Source organism: Muntiacus reevesi, chromosome 14, assembly GCF_963930625.1.
Source record: "Muntiacus reevesi chromosome 14, mMunRee1.1, whole genome shotgun sequence".
In the NCBI taxonomy this organism is placed as follows: domain Eukaryota; kingdom Metazoa; phylum Chordata; class Mammalia; order Artiodactyla; family Cervidae; genus Muntiacus; species Muntiacus reevesi.
This window is the reverse complement of record NC_089262.1, coordinates 58042620-58063324: the sequence shown is the minus strand read 5'-3', so window position 1 is coordinate 58063324 and position 20705 is coordinate 58042620. Positions and strand designations below refer to the sequence as shown.

The following is a 20705-nucleotide window of genomic DNA, read 5'->3' as shown; positions in this document are numbered from 1 at the left end:
GGATGTTTTTTTTTTTCTTCAAGCTGAATGGCACAAAATAGCAACTGATTCTATAAATACAGGCAAACCTCATTTTTTCAGACTCATTCCAGCAAAAGAAGGAAGACATTACTTACGGGGTTGATTTATAGGAAGACTCTGGATATGGTCGCTTCTCGTTCACTTTCCCATTGGAGGAGTAGGCCATCGGACTGTCCACTCTCTCCACATAGTCTGAGAGGGGAGGAGGCATGTCTTGTGCACCTGCAGAAACGTTTTTAACCTAAAGAAACAGTTCCAAGAGACTCAGTTATTACTTAGCCTGTAACTTAAAGGGGGAAAGAAATGGAAGAAAAATATCATATATAAAATTATCTAATGTTTATTGGCTCATTAAATACTATTAACCTATTTGATGACCTTGTTATTATATAGCGTTAATAGTCAAATCAGCACAGAAATGGTGCTATTGTTAGTTTAACACATCTAGAATCAATTACAAAGAAGAAAAAGAATCCTAATTATCTGATTCTCATCCTGATGTGATTAGGCGGAATAATTATCCACCCCATCTTAGGAAGACTAATCTCATTTTATCTGGCCCTAGAGTTACAGTGAGAATTTTCGTTTCTAGCAAGTTCTAAGTAATGCTGATGCTGCTGTCTGAGCACCACTCTTGGAAAACCACTTATGCAGGGCAAAGAATATTGGTTCTTCTTAATCCATTCACCCCAAAGATGGCATTTTAAAACCACTTAGGAAGCCCAGGAGCTTTCCTGGTGGCTCAGCGCCTGCCAGTGCAGGAGACCTGGGTTTGGTCCCTGATCTGAGAAGATCCCGCATGCTCCAGAGCGAAGAAGCCCGTGTGCCACACCGCCGAGCCCCCGCTTCACAAGAGAGAGAACTAGCGAGCAGCCCCCGCTCTCCACAATGAGAGAAAAGCTCAGAAGCAACAAAGACCCAGCACAAACGAAAACAAATAAAAATGTAAAAAAAGAAGCCCAAACTGGTTTCTGATTTATTCATAAAAGATCTGTTTATTCTTCTTCTACATTTTCAATGGCTCTATCACTCATAGCCTATACAGTATAGCCAGAGCATCACTGCCTTCTCTACCTTCCTTCCTATTCCCTGCTGACACGTGAGTGAATCTGTCCTAAGAACTAATACACATTGGAGATTATGCCTTGTTAACATGAAAGGTTTCCCAGAGAACCTTTGGGAGAAAATCCATATATAATAATCATAACCAATTAGAGTTTTAACATTGTCTATTACATTTCATGCAGTAGATCTAAGACTTTAAATTTCACCTAAAAAATCTTAACATATTAATTACTCTGCTATAAAAAATAACTGCTAAGCCCAGACAAGTCAGAGTTGTTTCAAAGTAAGGGAATAAAACTAAGGCGGCAGGAGGGGATAACTAAAAAAATTATTTCCATGAAAAAGTATTTCAAGTATTTTCAAAAATAGGGCTGGTGGGACTCTTTTAGCTTGGTGATGAGAACAGCGGCATCCAATTATAATACCTCGGTTCACTCCAGGTTTGCTGACTACAAGGTCTAGAAAGCTTCAATCACTTCATCTGCAAGACATGGGGAAGCTACCTGCTTCAGAAAGTTGTTCTGACAATTAAATGAGATGACAAGGTATCACAGCATGGTGCCTTTGTGACCACAATAAAAACTCAGGAGATGCTGGTTTCTGGAATCAAAGCTGTTGGAACTGAACAAAGAATTTTTACAAGTATTTGAAGGGGACAACAAACTTTTAATGGGTTATTTTGCTATGTAAGTTTTTGCAATGAGATTCAGCATCAACATAGTATAGTTCCCTTTTACCCACACACACTTTACATCTTGCTGTCCATAAAGCACACACAGCATTAAAACCTGACCTGCTTCTTTCCTATGTCTGCTGTATCACCTGTCACAAGATATTTATTTATCCACCCCTTGAAGTACATAGAGGTATTTATTCTTGATTGTTTAGTATTCCCATGAGTCAGAGAGGAATGGAATCATTTCCTTCTTAAAGTGGAGTTTGGCAGCAACTAGAAAACCAGTGGGTGGATTACCAGGGAGTGTCCTCAGATCCCACCACAGGGGGTCGGGTGGGAACCATTCCTGGCGCCCACTGAATTCTTTAAGACTCAACAGCATCACCAAGCTTCACAGGCAGAGGCCCGGCCAAGCCAAAGGCATATTAGGTTTAAAAAGACTTCCTTCAGAAAGACATCTTAAATTCATGGATTGAAAGGTTCACTATTGGAATGGCAACATTCTCCAGACTGATCCACAGATTCAGACAATCTTTACAATTTCAGCTGGCTTCTTTGCAGAAATTGACATGTTGATCTTAAAATTTACACAGAAATTAAAGGGACTCAGAATAGCCAAAACAACCTTGAAATACAAGAACCAATTTAAGGGGTTGGGGCTTCTTTTGTGGGTGATAAAACTGTTCTAAAATCGACTGTAGTGATGGCTGTGTATCTCTGTGACTACTAAAAAAACCACTGAATTGTAGACTTTAAATAGGTGAGTTGTGTGCTATCTGAATGACAATCTCAATAAAGTTTAAAAGAAGATGGAAAAACAAAAATAAAAAATAAATAAAAAGACCTCCTTTTCTCAAAAGCCCATTTAACTCTTCTCCAGGTTTCTTTCCTCTCTACAAATTTAGCAGAGGGTGCAGAGCTCATGGATTTCCTACCGATCGTGGCAAACCAGAAACCAAAACCTCCCCAAAGAGGTGTCTGGGTGTCTCTGCAGAGACTTCTTACTGCCCAGGAGGGAATGTCCTTCCTCCTTTCTTTGCCAGCTAATCCTTACACTGGACTTCTAGTCCTGACTCACTAACAAGTAGCAGTCACGCCACCACCTCCCGGGGGCCTTCCCCACATGCCCCCCTCGGGGAGAGGTGCCTCCCTGTCCTCCCGTCCCGCCAGCACCTCTCCCACCAGAGCACGCGTGTAATGAAGGCAGAAGTGTTTACGCACAGGGTGCCGCTGCTCACACGTGTCTAGTTTCAGCAGGCAGTGGACCGTTCTGTAAGCCACCATCGTCTCTGCTTGCTCACAGCATGCCACATACTGAACTGAGGGGTCATTCAGTAGGTACACCTATACAGGTAAAGTGAGGGGGTCCCTCTACCTGTAAAGTCATCTTTATCTAACACTCTACCTGCAAGCAAGTGAGGGGATCCCTGGAGGAAAAGAACCAGGACTGGTTTTCCTGACGTAAGAGAGGCCATTTTGAGATCTAAGCGTGGCCACAATGCTCACCCTTGCTCGGATCTCAGTAATTAACCATCTTGAGGGAACCAAGGCATGCAGGAACAGAAAAAAGACACTCAAACAACAGTGCAGTGATAAAGCAGGGTTCTAGTTCCTCCTCAAGGGATACACAACATATCTCTGAGTTTGCTCTAGTTCCTCCTCAAAGGATACGCAACATATCTTTGAGGTTCGCATGAACTAAGGCTCCCAGCCAGGTGGAGGATGGAAGGATGTCGACACTCCTGACTTCAACCAACTAAAGCGTGGACTCTGTCAACCTCTGCCCCATATTCCATGCTGAATTCTCCTCTGCTCAAGCCCCTTTGCAAATGCAGAGATACCCTTCGCTTAAAACTTCTTAAAACTTCCTCAATTTCGCTGTTCTGAAAAATGCTGCTTCGGGAAAGATCCCCAGTGTTCTGCTTACTCGCTGCAAGTAGCAGTAAATTCTTCCTTCTCCCAATTGATGGCTTAGTTGTGTCTATTAGCTCAGCACCCAACAAGAGGTGAACCCACTTTTCAGGTAACAATACTAAGTACTCCCTGAAGGAGGAAGCAAGGGCTCAGGGTGCCACGACAACTTCCCCAAGGACCTACACCTAGTAAATGGAAAAGTGGGATTTAAACACTTGAAAGCCTCAGCTGCAATCCACTGCCTCTCCCTGGACAGCTGTCTGCCCGCCTTCCTCTTTGGATCTCCAAAGCCCAGCCCAGGACCTGGCAACAAGCCCGAGCCTGGAGTCTGCTGCATAAAGGTTACCTCTGCTCTACTGCCTTATCAGATGAGCTGTTCTGGGCTGAATTCTTTTATCTCCTACTAGAGTCAGCAGATGGAGAAGGCAATGGCACCGCACTCCAGTACTCTCGCCTAGAAAACCCCGTGAACGGAGTAGCCTGGTAGGCTGCAGCCCATGGGGTCGCTAAGAGTCAGGCGCGACTGAGCGACTTCACTTTTCATGCATTGGAGATGGAAATGGCAACCCACTCCAGTGTTCTTGCCTGGAGAATCCCAGGGACAGGGGAGCCTGGTGGGCTGCCGTCTAAGGGGTCGCACAGAGTCAGACACGACTGAAGCGACTTGGCAGCAGCAGCAGCAGAGTCAGCAGAACTGCAGAGCCTGACCACTGACTTTACCCTCCAGCACAAGTCTTGTTACTTCAACCTTTTTCATACACATGCACAAAAAATTTCAAGGCTGTGCACGCTTTGGTGGAGCAATACTCCGGGAGCTGCAATGCAAGAGACCCAGATTTGATCCCTGGGTCAGGAAGGTCCCCTGGAAAAGGGAATGGTGACCCACCCCAGTATTCTTGCCTGGAGAATCCCATGGACAGAAGGGTCTTGTGGGCCACAGTCCACAGGGTCGAAAAGAGACAAGATTGAGTGACTAACACTTACTTACTTACACTAAAATTAGAACAATACAGAGATTATCAGCATGGCCCCTGGGCAAGGATGACATGCAAACATGTGATGTGATAAGTATTTCTGACAAAAATGCCCAGCCAGACTTAAAGATGAATAAGAAGTACCATGTCCTTGAAAAGAGTTAAGTGTCTAGAGGCAAAGGCAAAATGCGTTTGTAAAACAAGGAGTAAGGTCATTTTTTCTTTCCTTTTTATGCTTCACATTTCCCCAAAGAAGCTAAAATATGACTTTTTCTCACAGTACCAATGCAAAGTGAGTATAAACCTGCTGCTTTCAAAGGACAGTGGGAGGAGGAGGAGGGGAAGCCATTAGTATCAGTCATTATATGAGTCCTCAACCTGTGTTTCCTATGGTGAGAACAGGGATTTCCGAGACTCACTGTTATTATTGATAGGATCCAAGCCAGCCCACAATGCCCACAAGAGGTGGCTAAAGTTCTTTAAACAAAGAACAAAACAACCCTATCATTTTCATAACTACAGTAAGTTTTTATAAAGATTTAGAACCTGAGAAAAATTTGCCTTAATTCTAAACAGCAAATGGTGAAGTCTTCCTCAAGGAACTTCAGAGTAGTGCTAAGAAATTAGGGGCAAAAGAAGGCAGGGTGAAAAACAAAATTCTGCAAGATTTGTCTTCTACTAAGCACTGAGGGGAAAGAAAAGTTTGAGAGTCAAGCAAACACCGGAATTTGCTGCTGTGAGGCTAAGAGGAGCCTTGGGCCTGAGGGTGACCCACCCCCAGGCTCTCTGGGAAGGTGGGGCGGCGAGGGGAAAGGGCGATGATGCCGGCCCAGAAACTCACAGGCGGCGCCCAGCCGGCCGCTCTTCACTAGGGTCTGCCTGGAGAGCTCCTGGTCCAAGCGGCACCCCTACCCCACAGACAGACTTTTTTCACATAAAAGGGAAAGACAAGACAGCAGAAGACACTCAGATAGGCTGAGGCTGAGGAGGAAAAACATCCCCAACCAGAGTCCCAAACAGGCAGACTTATAGAGGCTAAATTCCAAAAGGACAAACACTCTCACCGACCACGTTTAGGAATAAGAGTTATTAATGACAGCAAGTTTTACTACGAGTCAGACTCCAATCAAGAAAGACATTTCTAAAATGTCAAAATGAAATAAATTCAAGTGAAACAGTTTCAAAAGACCTTCACAGGAGGCAGTTATATCGAGGACAACATTTTGTTCAGAATTTAATTATACTCATTAGAAGTGGTCTATGCCACTTGTGGGGGGAAAAAAAAAATCTTTGTAACATGTAACATCTAACAGGCCTTGGAGAATTAATGAAAACATCCCACATCCCTGTGGGGTGCCAAGGGGGGCCACAAACAGGGCGGCTGAGCGCAACTCTCCTCCCAGCAGCTGTCAGCACTGAGCCTTCCTCCCCGGGATGAGGATGGAGCCGCCAAAGCGGGCAGATCAACATTACTGGTGCACAAGCAAGCCTCTCCACCTTGAAGTCAGGGATGGAATTAATTCAAACGGTCAAGGGAAAAAAAAAAAGGTCAAGAGTGTTTTAGATCAATTCTCTCCTATAAAAGAAAGTTGGGAGAAAACCTTTCTCTCCACACAAATCATCTAGAATTAGTACAAGCAGAAAGGACCAACAAAAGCCATGCCCCATTTTGCTCTTCATCCCATCTACATTGCAAGCTGCTCACACAACACAGGAAGAGTCAGACTGGACCTGCAACCTCACTGGTGCAGCCATCTGATAGAAGTCATCCACCTCTAAGGAGAGGACAGTTCACAGGCCAGGCAAAGCCTGACCGCATTTGCTCCTCACCTCTGCCCGGTAAGACACAATTATCTTCACACTCAGATGGGGAAAATTCAGTCTCTAAGGTTCAGTTAACTTCCTCTAGGTCACGCAGAAGATGACACGGCAGAAGGGGGATGTAAACCCGGTCCGCCTGCCTCCCAAGCTCAGCTATTTCTGGCATAACAAATGATACCTCAGTAATTTAAATATGGCATGAGGTACCCATCTCATCTGGGCATGGACTATTCCCTGGAAGAACAGGAACCATCCTCACAGCCTTACCTCCTCACCACAACCGAATGAGATACGATGGGAATTCATTTTGAAGAGTCTTATCTGCCTGCCAGACTCTGGCTCTGAGAGCAGCTTTGGACACAGAATTACTATGAATGTGTGCACCAGTCATCTTACCTTCGTTTAGTCAGTGTAGGAACACCACCCTCAAAAATGGAAACTGGGGGGCTTTTCCTGCTTAGTAATTAAGGTAGAGAAATAGACCTGATGTCAGCGGGAGGCACGCCTTCAGCTCCAGTTTTACAACCTGAGGCTTTTGTACTCCAGGTTTACAATGTGAGGTCCACCTTCCCGGCCCTGAGCCCTGGCACTACAAGTTTTCAAAACATGAAGTGGTCCAACTCGTTTTTCCTGTTCTCTGATATTTTACCTTCACAGATGCTCCCCCAACAAGAGCCTCTGGGAAGCCTCTGCCTCTGGAAAGTTTCCTCAGACTTTTCGCCACACTCAGTGGCTTGAAGGCAAACGCTCCCAAATACACTAATCCCACAAAGGAAGAGATCATGGACCAGGCTTGAGAGTCTGATTGATTTACGTTGATCAGTTGGCCCAAGGGATTTAGCAAACACAACGCTCCCCATCCAAACGCAGGCTGCCCATAGGTGACATACCCCAGCAAAGGGGAATTCTGAAGGTCTTAAACAGTCAGTGAATTGCTAGAGCTTTGCAGGGGTGAGGTGGAGAAGCTTACACCCAGTGAGTGATCCCCTTCGAGGCCCCTGGCTCTAGAAAGGGAAACCGTGGAGCAGACTGCATTTTCACACCCGTGCGTCTTGCGCCGGCCTCCCCAGCAGCTGTGTCACAGGCACGGCACACCTCAGTTCTCTGAGCCGATGCGAGTCACCACCTGGCCTTCCAATCCCCTTCAGCTTACCACAGCACTCCCTACAACCTTAGCATTTTCTAAGTTTGCCCTTAACTCAAAACCCCCTGGGCTGGCAGGATTGGGGCTGCAGCCTGGCTCCATGGAACAGTGTGGAGAATTCGCACAGTGTGGTCCCCAGACCAGCAGCATCAACGTCACCTAGGAAGGCAGAGATGCAAGTTTTCAGGCCCCATTTCAGATCTGCTGCATGAGAAACGGGTGGGTGGGGGGAGGTCTGAGAACCACTGATGGCAGGGGGTGGGGGGTTCCCCTATGTCACAGACAACTGCCCTGTTTAGACCATTATACCCATACTTAGAATTGACTCAATGATTGAGTGCTGGAAATCCAGGAATCCCTGCTTTCAGAGCCCCAAAGACACTCAGCAGCTCCAGCACTGCTCACCTTCCATCACAGCTGTCTACGCCAGCTCCCCAGGATGCCCTGGACAGACAGGGCCTCTGTCGACCCCGCCGCTGGGTTCTGAAGGTCAGTCCCGAGATACTGCAAGAGACACTTGCACTCTCGTTCCATTTCACCCCACCCGAAGCCACAGATAACAGCAAAACCTTTGCCGGGGGACAGCCCAGTATACCCATTGTCGGCGGCCCACAGAACTGCTTTCTCGTTAAAGAATGCTTGGACTTACTGGTTAAAAATAAAAAAGCTATTCGAGTTTCTTCAACTATCTAACTCTGACTACTGCCACTGCCCCATTCTAGGCACCTGCTCCACCTGGGTGGAAGGAGATGACATGCAGAGCCTGCCTACACCTTTCAGAAAAACATCTGTTCTTATCTGATAGCAACCTTTCAAGTAAGAGGAAGAATAACAGTTAACTGCAACCAACCATGAATATTTTGGGTATTCTCACCCAAGCTCCTTTATTCCACGCCATCAGTGCAAGTACTAACACAATTATTCCTCTATCTAAAATTGATTGGGAATTAATAAATTATGTGTTGGCCCTCACCTAAGCCCTGTAATTGTTACAGGACCAGCATATTCTATAGACGGAACTTCTATTTTCCTGATGTACACAGAAGAACCTACTAAATGAACAGGCAAAGTGATTATCTTCATCGGAGTCCAAGGAAACAAAGAACCGGCCAGGGCTGACCGCAAAGGACAGTGTTCAGGACCCTGCCTCTTCCCTACACCCAGCCAGATCCTCCTCACTAGCTCCTACCTTAACAGGTAAGTGTTGGGAACAACATTATAACAGCCCTGCATCACAATGTCAAAGCCTTGGAAACTTCTAGAAATAAGGCTAACTATCACACTTGTTAACTTTTAGTTCTAAGCATTTCCTACTTAAAAATAGGCTCGTGTTTGACAACCTTCATTTACTACTCGGTGACAATGGAGAAACAGTTTATGGGATGTTCTCTCCAAACATCGTCTGCTCTTGCCTCTGACATAAATCATGTGGCATAACAAGAAAATGAGCAACTTAGGAGACAGGCAGAAAACACTGCCTGAAAACTGGCACGCTGATTTGTGCTAGAGACAAGCACTTGACACACACAGTACCTCATTTTAATGTTCGTGCTATTAACTGAACTACTCCCCCCAATTCTACTGGCAAAGAAAACGGAGGCTTGGAGATCTGAGAGGCAAACACGCCAAAAAACACAAGTTATAAAGGCAAATGTAAGACTTATCCTGCTGGTAAGTATGTCAGGCTTGAGACAAATTAGTGAAGCCGTCTGCAAACCTCAGTGTCCCCTCGTGTAAGAAGCGTATCCACACTGTAAAGACTGCACTTAGGATTATAAGAATAATGTACAGAGTGGCTGCACCTATATTGGCTATTTAGGAAATGGTGGTTCCTACCTTTCTTTTACTATGACTTTTTAAAAAAAAATTTTGGCTGTACCATGCAGCATGCTTGGGATCTTAGTTTCCCAACCAGTGACTGAACCCAGTGGGAGCTCGGAGTCCTAGCCACTGGATCTCCAGGGCAGTAGCTACGGTGACTTTTTTTAAAACTTTGTTGCCAAAATTAAGACAGTGGCACTCATTCCGCAATCAGCCTGATGCACTGACCTGAGAGGAGTGCTGAGAAAGCAGAGTCTGAACCGCTGGCCCCCACGCGTCGAGTCAGCACCAAGTCTCCATCTACTGCTGTGTCCACCTCGCAGGCCTTCAGCTTCCTTTGTGTAAGTTCACCGAGGCAGACTGGATGACCTACGGTCCCAGGCTGCTCTTAGATTCTGTTTTCTTTTACTTTACCAAAGCCAAACCAAAAGTTATTCACAGGAGCACCTGAAAATGAAGTGCTTAACTTCTAACTATTTCGCCAGAATACCGCAGGTATCAACTATCAACTAAAACTAATTTGAAGTACACACATCTTACAATCAGTTCTTTAATATTTACTACAGGTATGTGCTTTTCCAAAGCCAGATTCCAAGTTCTAAGAATTTACTCTACAGGAAATGAAGAGGTATGTACTGATATTTATATTTATGACCTTCTGAAAATGCAGGTGGGGGAAGAGAAATTTTAACACAAAGATTAACATGGACCACTCATATTCATGGGTGTAAGGGTATCAAGCCCCTCCAACCTCAGCTCCAGCACCCATCGCTGAGTAGTCCGAGAACCAGCATTCTCACTGTGCTGGTAGAACACAGCTCCTGAGACCACAGTCCCCTGTCCTTGTGTGAGAGCAAGCTGGAAGGGACAGGAAGGGATCTGAGCAGTGTGACACCCTCCAGGAGCAGCCAACAAATACTGAGGGGTAGGGAGGTGAGACAGAAGCCAGCAGAGTTCTAAGGGGCACTGGGGTGAAGCAGGCACATTCCAAGCTTCTCAGAAACTTATCTGAAGCTATTCAAGTCGCACTTTGCATTTAAACCTGGTCAGATGACACAGACATAAAAAATAAAAGGGCAATTACAATTAATCCATGTAGTGCAGAGGCTCCCCTGGTGGGCTAGTGGCTAAGACTCCGAGCTCCCAATGCAGGGGGCCTGGGTTCCATCCCTGGTCAGAGAACTAGATCCCACATGCTACAACTAAGAGTTCACATGCCCCACTAAGATCCCACATGCTGCAGCTAAGACCCAGCGTATCAAATAAATAAACAAAAATAAAATTAGTAAATATTTAAAAAAAAAAATCCATGTAGCAAATAGTCAGGTAGTAAGTATCATCTACAGACTGGTTTCCGTAGAAACCATCTCCCCATTCCACACAGTAACTGTGGCAACTGCCACAAGCCAGATGATGCGCAAAGGGCCCTGTCCCGGGCACAGTGCTTCACGTGACCCAGGCCTACTCATCCATCAGCACCCCCTCTTCCTGTCAATCTTAGGTGAAGCACTAATATGAAAAACTCACGAGTTCTAAGGAGCTGCTTCCTGCTCGAGTAATGAAGCCCACCAGACAGGGGGGAGTCCAGATGAGAAAGCAGATCCCAGTGGCCGTGAAGTCCTGACTCTAGCTGTTCCTGATACACAGCCACATCCTTGCCTCTGTGGCTAAGTTGTTTCAACTCTTTCTAGGTTTCATAAATCACCATCTGAATTGTTGCAGATAAATTCCTTTTTATCTCTCCTAAATTAAGCTCCATTTTTGTCAACTATAACTGGTACTCGTGCAACTCAGGCAAAATTCTTTTCTGCACAATCAGCTGTTTTCTTTTCACTCTCCCTGTAAGGCAGACAGACATATTTTACTGGTCTTCTTCATTTTCCCAGAGGCATCTCACATTCGTCTTGAGAGGCAGACCAAATAATACAGCCAATTTCATAGATAAGAAAGCTGAGGATCAGAAGGGTTAATCTGTTTACCAACGAGTGCTGGAATCAGGACTCAAACCCAGAGCTTTAGGGACCACCATTGTCCCTCTACCAGGAATCCTCTCCAAACGAGGCTTCCCTGATGTACACATAGGTTAAAAAGAACAGAACTGATCTTAAGAGTCACAGCGAAAGCAGGGAATCTGGAATTCACACCCTGGTATTCTACCTCCCTGATACAGTGCTTCTAAGTAGAGAAGCCAGCACACACAGCAAGAGTGGAGGGAAGGGGAAGACTACCAGCCCCGCAGGCTGTTCCCCGACACTAAGCAAAAGGAGTCCTCAGCAGAGCTGCTGAGTATGCTTAGGGAACCGGCGAGGAAGTCTGCTCAGTGTGGGAACATCTGAGCGTGTCTACTCTGATCACAGTGGAACCACGAGTTCCATTCCTAGCAACGAGAAGCACTTCAGCCATGCGAGCAAGACAGCAGAAGTGGAAAGGAACATATCGCGCACTTTTCTAATGAAAGCAGGGGAGGCACTCCAGGACACATCACCTCTGTGAGCAGGCAGAAGCAGGTGGGTGGGAGAATGAAAAACACGGGCTAATGTAACCCAGACCTAGTAATGTAGGATGTATGGCAGGATGATGGGTGTTTGTGATGAACCAAATCAACAAGACAACAAGAAGGTTATGAATGGACCAAAGACAACAAGGTCACGAACAAAGAATGGGGAAAAATCAATTTCTGTGCACTCGAGTCCAATTAAAGAGAGAAGATATATAATCATTAAAGCTTTCCCTAAAAGCACTTTGGCATGGAAATGCTCAACGGGGGCTCCAGCCCTGGTTTTGTCACATTATGTGAGCCCAGGCACATAGTGGGGGAAGGAGAAGGTGGGATGAATGGAGAGAGTGACACTGAAACATACGGATGGCCCATGGGAATCTGCCGCATGACTCAGGGAGCCCAGAGACACGGACTGCTCTGTGACGAGCTAGACGGGAGGTTCCGGAGGGAGGAGGTGTGTGTGTGCGCCTATGGCTGATTCATGTTGATGCGAGGCAGGAGCCAGCACAATACTATAGAACAACTGTCCTCCAATTAAAAACAAATTAAAAAAAAAATGCTTTCTGTTTATATAATAGCAGAGTTACCCTCAACATCAATTTTCTCCACTTTTAAAAAACATTACACATACTTACTGTAACAAAATGACTTGATTACTACATAATTATTCTGGTCAAAAATTGGTAAAAACCTAATACACCACAATACAGATTGGTCAAATACATCTCTCCAGTGGAATGTTACTAGAAAAGGTGTGTAGGACCAGAATTTCACACATTGCCGATGGCTGTATAAATTGGTACATCTCCTTTGAACAGCAATTTCTCACTATCTATCAAAGTTACAGATGTGTGTGTGTATATATATATACCCCTTAGCTCAGTAATACTATAGGAAAGTCAGCCTACAGAAGTATATACATGGACAAACAGGTTTACAAGGCATACCAAGTTTTCTTTTCTTTTTAAATCCTAGCATTGTCTGTTAACATCAAACAACAAACGCACCCACCAGTGAGAATGATTACAGAAACCACGGAATCAAGTGGTGAGGAAGGATCACCGAGACGCACTGTAGGACTTTCCTAATGGCCCAGGGGTTAAGAATCCGCCATCCAATGCAGGGCACACGGGTCTGATCCCTGATCCGGGAGGATCCCACACGCTGTGTGGCAACAAGGCCCACCTGCCACAGCTACTGAGCCTGCCTGCTGCGAGCAGAGGAAGGCCGAGAGCAGCAACAGAGACCCAGCGCAGCCGAAAATAAATGAATAAGCAAATAAAATGACTTCACAAAACAAGACCCTGTTGGGACCTCCCTGGTGGTCCAGTGGTTAAGAATCTGCCGTGCAATACAGGGGACTCGGGCTTGATCCCTGGTCAGAGAACTAAGGTCCCATGTGCTGCAGGGCAACCAAGCCCACACACCACACCCAGAGTCCTCGTGGCTCAATGAAGACCCAGCACAGCTGAATAAATACTTTATTTTTTTTAGAAAGACATACTGTAGAGCAAAAGGGTGAGCTACAGACAGAATGGTGTGATCAGGGCGTTAACTTCTGCATAAAAAAGCAGGGAGGGTATTTTTCTTTGATTTTATTTTCAGGAAACAAAGCACTGAAAGGAATTATAGGAAACTAAGAAGCGCACCCAGGAGTGTGGGAGAGGGTGGGAAAGACCCCCGGAAACAGACAAACGGAAACGCAAGGATGGGAGGGAGACTGCCCTATTGCGTGGTTTTCTCTTCTTGTTTTTTTTGAAAAATTATAATTCTGGCCGTGGATTTTTTTTTAAAAAAAGGAGTCATTAGAAAGCTTTTATCTTGCCAAAACACACAAAAATAAAAAGTATCACACCGACCAATGCAACAACATAAATGAATCTCATAGCATTATGTTGAGTGGACACAAAAGCACACAGTACCTAATTCCATTTATGTGAAGTTTAGGAATAGGCGAATCTAACTGATACGAGTCATCACCCCTAGGGGACACTGACTAAGAGGCACAAGGAAACCCCGGACACTGGAATGTGCTGTATCTTGATTTCGGTGCTGCTTACAAACGGGCTTATATGTGTTCAGCTTCACCAAGCCATACAATGAAGTCTAGTGTACTTAACGTCCTTTATTCTGTGTGTATGTGGATACACCTGTTACACTTCAGTAAATGTTTTTAACAGTATCAAAACTGTTTTTGGGGAGGGGACTTCCCTGGCAGTACAGCGGTTAAGACTTCACCTTCCAAGGCAAGGGGTGGGGTTCGAACCCTAGTCAGGGAGCTAAGATCCACATGCCTCGGGGCCAAAAAATCAAAACAGAAGCAATATTGTAACAAAATCAATAAAGACTTTAAACATGGTCTACATAAAAAAAAAAAAAAAAAATTTTTTTGAGGAATATTTAATGATGTGATAAAAAAGCCTCTAACAGCAAGTTTAAAAAGGTAGAATTTGACACTGATAAGGACTATAATCATACTTCTGAATGAGAATAAGCAATAGGAGAGGAAAAGGATTAAAGAAAATACACCAAAAAGATAACTCTGGATGACAGAATTTTCTTCATACTTCACAGTATTTGAAAAATTATTCACAGTTACCAGTCAGATAAATAATCATATATATACTTTTTAATTCAGAAAAAGTAACAATCTGGGGTTTGAGGACATAAGAGAAAAAAATTAAGATTTAGAAGTTTAACAGAGCCTTTAAGCATTTAAAAATACAACAATGTTGGTACAGACTTAACTGACTACAAAACATCCAGTGTGCAAACACGCCTGTTTATTTTTACAAAGTACAAGATATCCAGAAAGGGGAGGGGAAAAAAAACAACCCTAAGATTGTTAAGAAGGCAGAAAAACTACTGTGGTGGAGACTGAGAGACAGTAAATTAGAAAGCTGAAGGTTTTCTCACAGATAATACAAATGGGTTGAAACCTGCTTAAACAAACTCTGAAGGCTCAGCTTGTTGAGCTGAGACTTTGCTCTCTTCACCTAAAGATTTTAAAAATCTAAGAAAAGCAGTAAGATTTAATAAGGGATGTCCAGACATACCTCGATGTGTAGAGAAGGAGTAAATAAATATTCAGTAGGTAACTGGTCCTTCAGTAAGTTTAGTAAGATACCCACCAGTGAAGTCGCTCAGTCGTGTCCGACTCTTTACGACCCCATGGACTGTAGCCTAACAGGCTCCTCCACCCCTGGGATTTTCCAGGCCCGAGTACTAGAGTGGGTTGCCATTTCCTTCTCCAGGAGATCTGCCCGACCCAGGGATTGAACCCGGGTCTCCTTCGTTGTAGGCAGACGCTTTACCATCTGAGCCACCAGGGAAGCCCATCCCTACCCCAAACAGCCCATTATTAGGATTATATACATGCTGTGCTGTGATGAACTGTGTCCAGCTCTTTGTGATCCAATGGACGATAGCCTGCCAGGCTCCTCGGTCCATGGGATTTCCCAGGCAAGAATACTGGAATGGGTTGCCATTTCCTTCTCCATGGGATCTTCCTGACCCAGGGATCAAGCTCATGTTTCTTACAACTCCTGCATTGGTAGGTGAATTCTTTACCACTGCACCACCTGAGAAGCCCTTATATATGTCTTACTTATCCATAATTAGAATTCAAATTTTAATTCTCACTTAGTACAAGTAATTAATTCTAGATTCTCTTCTATTATTTCAAGTGGAGGTTATTTTTATGACATTAATTTTTAATAGCCAAAAAGAAAAAATACTAATCCACCCCACTGTCAAGTACTTTAGATGCAGCATCAAACATTTTCACTTGGGCAGCTATGTTATCGGAGCGAAACCCACTGGAGCAGAATTATTGCATAAGAGTGGAGAAAAGAGAGTAACAGTCTGCATCTGGTTGTGGCAGTAAACTCAGGCAAAAATGAAAATGAGAGATTGAGTTCAGCAAAGCACACCTGAGCAGGTAAGGGGAGAGAGAAAAATGGAAGGAAAAACACATTATCTGTAGCTTAAACCAAGAGCTTATTTCAAATAGCCTTTCTTAGGCACTTCAGCTGGGAAAACAAGGGAAAAGGAAATGAGGAATTTAAGTGATTAAGTTTTGCATGAAACATTAGTGTGTTCAAAGTCTCATGTCTGCTATTCAATAGATGATTATCTACTTTTATATGACAAAACATTTATTACTATAGACAAACTATGACGTTCACGTGAAACAATCTATAGGCTAGCTATCAAATTTCTAGAGATTCAGTGAGGAAGCATTATAAAAATAATGCCTTTTTAAAAATTAAAAGTCCCTTCACTTCATCATCATCACCACCTCCCTAAGTTGCTATGGCTATCTTCTGTCAAATTATCAAAAGCACCTAGAACTGATTAAACTTTCACGATAGTAAAGTCAGATGAGAAGTCAAAGTTCCCTGGGACTGTAATATCTCTGGCCCTGGTCTCTCCTGAGTCACGTTTTAGGCTCTCGAAACCTTAAGTAAACAAATCCAGCAGCCAGTGAAAACTGACACACCCAGAAACTCTCAGCGAAACCTTGCCTGAACAGTTCACAACAGACTGTCCTATTACCTCTACAGGTGGCTTTGCCTGGAGCTAAAGGTCAAAAGAAAACAATCCGCAACACCCTCACATGTCATGGGGGGAAAAATGAGAAAAACAAGCAGCAGGCTTCCAGGAGAGGTCAGGAACGCAGGCACCCACATACCATACCTTCTGGTTTTCCTGACTGCTTTGTCTGCTTGGTCTTGGTACTTCTACTAGGAAAATTTCATCTACATTCCTAAATTTCTTCAAATATGAGGTCACAGCATGCAAGAGCTAGGAGCCTTCCAGATGATCAGTATCTCCACCCCGACCTGAACAGCAGGACGCACCCTCAACCCGCTCCGCTCTGCTCCCACTGGCCAAAACCAACCTATCCTGGAACCAGAATCCAGGAGTCTCAACTAACCTTCATGGCAAGAAACCAGTCTGCTCAAAGAAACCGAGGAAGGCAGTTTCTGAGGCTGCCCTCTCAAGAACATCACAACACTGCATTTCCAAGAAACAAAGCTTGGAACATCCCTAAAAACAGGTTAGTTAGCTATCAGTGTTACCGACCGGGGTCTTGGCCTCCTTAACTTAAAAAAATGATCACAGGCCAGACAACAAATTCAGGCAAGGCTTTCCTTGGGCCCCTGCTACAGCAGGGGGAGCAAGAACAAACAACTGGTTCCCCTGCTTGCCTGATTCTTGAGGGGGTGGCGGGCTTAGTCTTCAGATGGAGTGAGGGTAGCGTGAATCCCAGGGTCGGGTCAGAGGCGTTGCCGAGGCGGTTTGCCCACCGCTTAGGTGGTGCTGTGTGCAAGGGCCTGTGCAATACCCTGCCTTTGCTCCCAACTCTCTGCTTTTGCTCCAGGCTCTTCAAAAATAGCAGTCGGGATTTTTGGTCTCTTTGTATCCTTTGTCCAGAATCTGCCCCAACTGTGCATGCATGCAGTTATTTTTAGTCCCAGATAATTCGCTCCAGGAGAGGTGTGTCCAGGTGCAAGCATTGTAGCACTGCAGCAAAGGGCTCCAGGTCCCAGTTTATCTCATCAGTAACACGCATTTGGGAGGTATTTTTGCTAAGAGGGACTTTCTACACTTTCACATCATTGAGGAAGCCACCTACTGGTAGCATTAACAGTATACGCAAAAAAAAAAAAAAAAAAAGAACCTGCCCTAATCTCTGCCTTCACTGAAGTATTTCATATATCTATGTTAGTGCTTGTGAGTCACCAGGCTGTTCTCCATGTAAAAGGTTTAAAGATCTCCCACCTGCCACCACCCTAAAAACACCCTTGTGGATCTTGACCCAAGACAGTGCTTCCCTCCAAAACGATTAGCAGGAAAATAAAAGTGAAGGGGAGAGGAGTTGTTTTTGTTCTTCAAAGCCACTTACTTTTTTTGTCCCTCATGATTCCTTTAAGAGAGACATTTCTGCTCAGGGCCTAGATCCACTTCTTAGAAACACAAATCTGGCTTTTTACCTCGGAGTAAATCTAGGTCCACTCACCCCACTTTATTAAGGTTCAAAGTAAAACCTGAGGCCTCAACTTTTGCAATATACAAAGACAATAACTCTAAGAATAAAGTTTCACAAAGCACATCAGATCAAATTTAAAGACAGTTCTGGGGTGTTTACAGAAAAACAAAACAAAGCCAAACTGGATGTATACTGACGTTCATAAAACACTTACCCACTCTTCAACATTGGGAGGCTGCTCATCATAAATACGTTCCTTGTCCCACAAAATATTTGACTTGTCATACCGGTTCATCTTTCTTCGAGTTTTCACAGCAAAGAAAATTGTTAGAGCAAAAGCCACAATAACCATGAACCCCAGTACAATGGCAATGGCCTAAAAAGAGATGAAAGATATGAAGATATTTAGTTTTTAATTGTTTCAGTTCAGTTCAGTCGCTCATGCAACCCCATGAATCACAGCACTCCAGGCCTTCCTGTCCATCACCAGCTCTCAGAGTTTACTCAAACTCATGCCCATCGAGTCGGTGACACCATCCAGCCATCTCATCCTCTGTTGTCCCCTTCTCCTCCTGCCCCCAATCCCTCCCAGCATCAGGGTCTTTTCCAATGAGTCAACTCTTCGCATGAGGTGGCCAAAGTACTGGAGTTTCAGCTTCAGCATCAGTCCTTCCAATGAACACCTAGGACTGATCTCCTTTAGGATGGACTGGTTGGATCTCCTTGCAATTCAAGGGACTCTCAAGAGTCTTCAACAGCATCAACAGTTCAACAGCATCAATTTTAATTGTTTACTTTATTCCAATCCACACTCTACAAATACCTAAGGCCCCACTAACTAGCTTAACTGCTCTAAAACTGATACAAACGGTTACACTGTAAGACTGCAAAATGTAGCCCAAGCCACATGGGTTACAGGCTACCAAAACACACAGAGACACACATACACACACCTCCACCATGAGTCAGTCCTCGGAATATGCATCCCGGTTTTAGAATTATAGAAAACTAGTTCTAAAGTCTGAGAACTAGAGGCCATATTTTCATAAATAGAGGATAACAGCCAATAAATTAACTCAATCCCTGGTATCCTTCTAAAGGGTTTTGAAAAATGCTATTCACAGAAGTTGTTTCAAATATCCAATCATGCTTATATATAGTCTTTTTCATAACACATTCTTGGCTCAACTTTTTACAGTTGAATGTAAATTTCAGTCCAAAAAGAATCTGCCTTACCATAAATTATGCAGACATAATCTAACCAAGCTATAAATGAAAGAAAATGGGCTGACAATTCACTTAGCCTGTTAGTTTCCTCTGTTTTAGGTGTCTTTTGTGTACGTACTAGAAGGGCCTGTGACAAGGAACCCCTACCCCTGACAGGTATGTTACATGGCACACTGGCCTGGAGGCACTTGGGAGCTGAACAGGTACCAGAACTCTGGCCTGAATGTCTGCTAAGAGGAAGCTCTCTTTGTAGCTGGTCTAACAGTCATAACCTTTTTCAAGGAATAGAGGTTTCAGGTAGTCAGAGGGCTAAGAAGGATGACAGGGTGGTAAGACAGGAGTACCAACCCTCAGCCCCATTTACCAAATGTTGACAACAAATACTCTGAAACCTACATTTCAGTCTTCAAAATAATGGTAGCTATTGGAGAAGGTCTAACCCCCAGAAGTGACTCATTCAGGTAAAAGGACGAAAACTCCTGGGTCAGTGTAAGGAGAAAACAAAGAAAAAAAGATTAGTAACTTAGAAACACTTTAATTAGAATGACGCACGGTTATAGAAGGCAGGCTTCGCAACCGCACCTGGGCCTTTGAATCACCTAACAGCTTTTTGAAATACTGACTGACACAACGAAAATTGGCAAACAGTTTTAAAAGAAATTAAAGAAGACCCAAGTAAATGGAAAGACACCCTATATGTTCAAGAAGCAGAAGACATTATAAAGATGACAATTCCTCTCCCAGCTAGGATTTTGAAGAATTGCGTTGATCTACAAATTCAAAGCAATCTTTCAAAATCCTAGCTGGCTTTTTTTGCAAAAATTGGCAGGGTGATCCTAAAACACATATGAAAATGCAACAGACCTAGAATCTAAACCACAAAATCATGAAAAATAAGAACAAATTTGAAGGATCACCACTCCCCAGTTTCAAAATTGATGACAAAGTTGTAGCAATCAAGGAGTATGGTACTGAACAGAGACACAGGTTAATGGCAACAAGTTGAGAGTCTACAAATAAATCATCACATTTATGGTCAATTCATTTTTGACAAAGGCATGAAAATAACTCAATGGAGAGTTATTTCAATAAATAATACTACGACAACTGGATATTCATATGCAAGAAATGCTGGACCCCTTCCTTACGATATGATGTTAACTCAAATTATAAAACTTTTAGAAGAAAACATCACAGTAAATCTTTGTGACCTTGAATTAGGCAAAGTGTTTTTAGACAACACCAAAAGCACAAGCAACAAAGAAAAATCAGATCTCATCAAAATTAAAAACTTTTGTGCAAAGAGCATCATCTAGATGTAAAATGGAAATAAAAAATTATATTTATTTGTAACCAAATAAAATTTCTCACAACTCAATAATAAAAATCCAAATAGCCCCAATAAAAAATGGACAAAGATTCTGAACTATCATTTCTCCAAAGAAGATATACTAATGGCCAATAAGCCCAAGAAAATATCATTAGCCATCAAAGAAATGCAAATCAAAACCCGTAATACTTCACACTCATTAGCATCAGTTCAGTTC

General features: G+C 43.7%; 1 protein-coding gene and 1 non-coding gene across 4 annotated transcripts in view; one reads left to right on the top strand and one right to left on the bottom strand.

The window, feature by feature from the left end:
- OCLN (occludin) overlaps positions 1-20705 on the bottom strand; it is a 50138-nt gene that overhangs the window by 15121 nt on the left and 14312 nt on the right. For all 3 annotated transcript variants that reach the window (XM_065905490.1, XM_065905491.1, XM_065905492.1), the window contains exons 4-5: positions 18146-18307; positions 117-262 (exon numbers count right to left, since the gene is read on the bottom strand). In XM_065905490.1, coding sequence (XP_065761562.1) covers positions 117-262; positions 18146-18307 — 308 coding nt within the window. The remainder of the gene's footprint in view (positions 1-116; positions 263-18145; positions 18308-20705) is intronic.
- LOC136146775 (U6 spliceosomal RNA) lies at positions 4646-4752 on the top strand. The gene has a single exon (XR_010659063.1). It is a non-coding gene; the product is annotated as a U6 spliceosomal RNA (small nuclear RNA).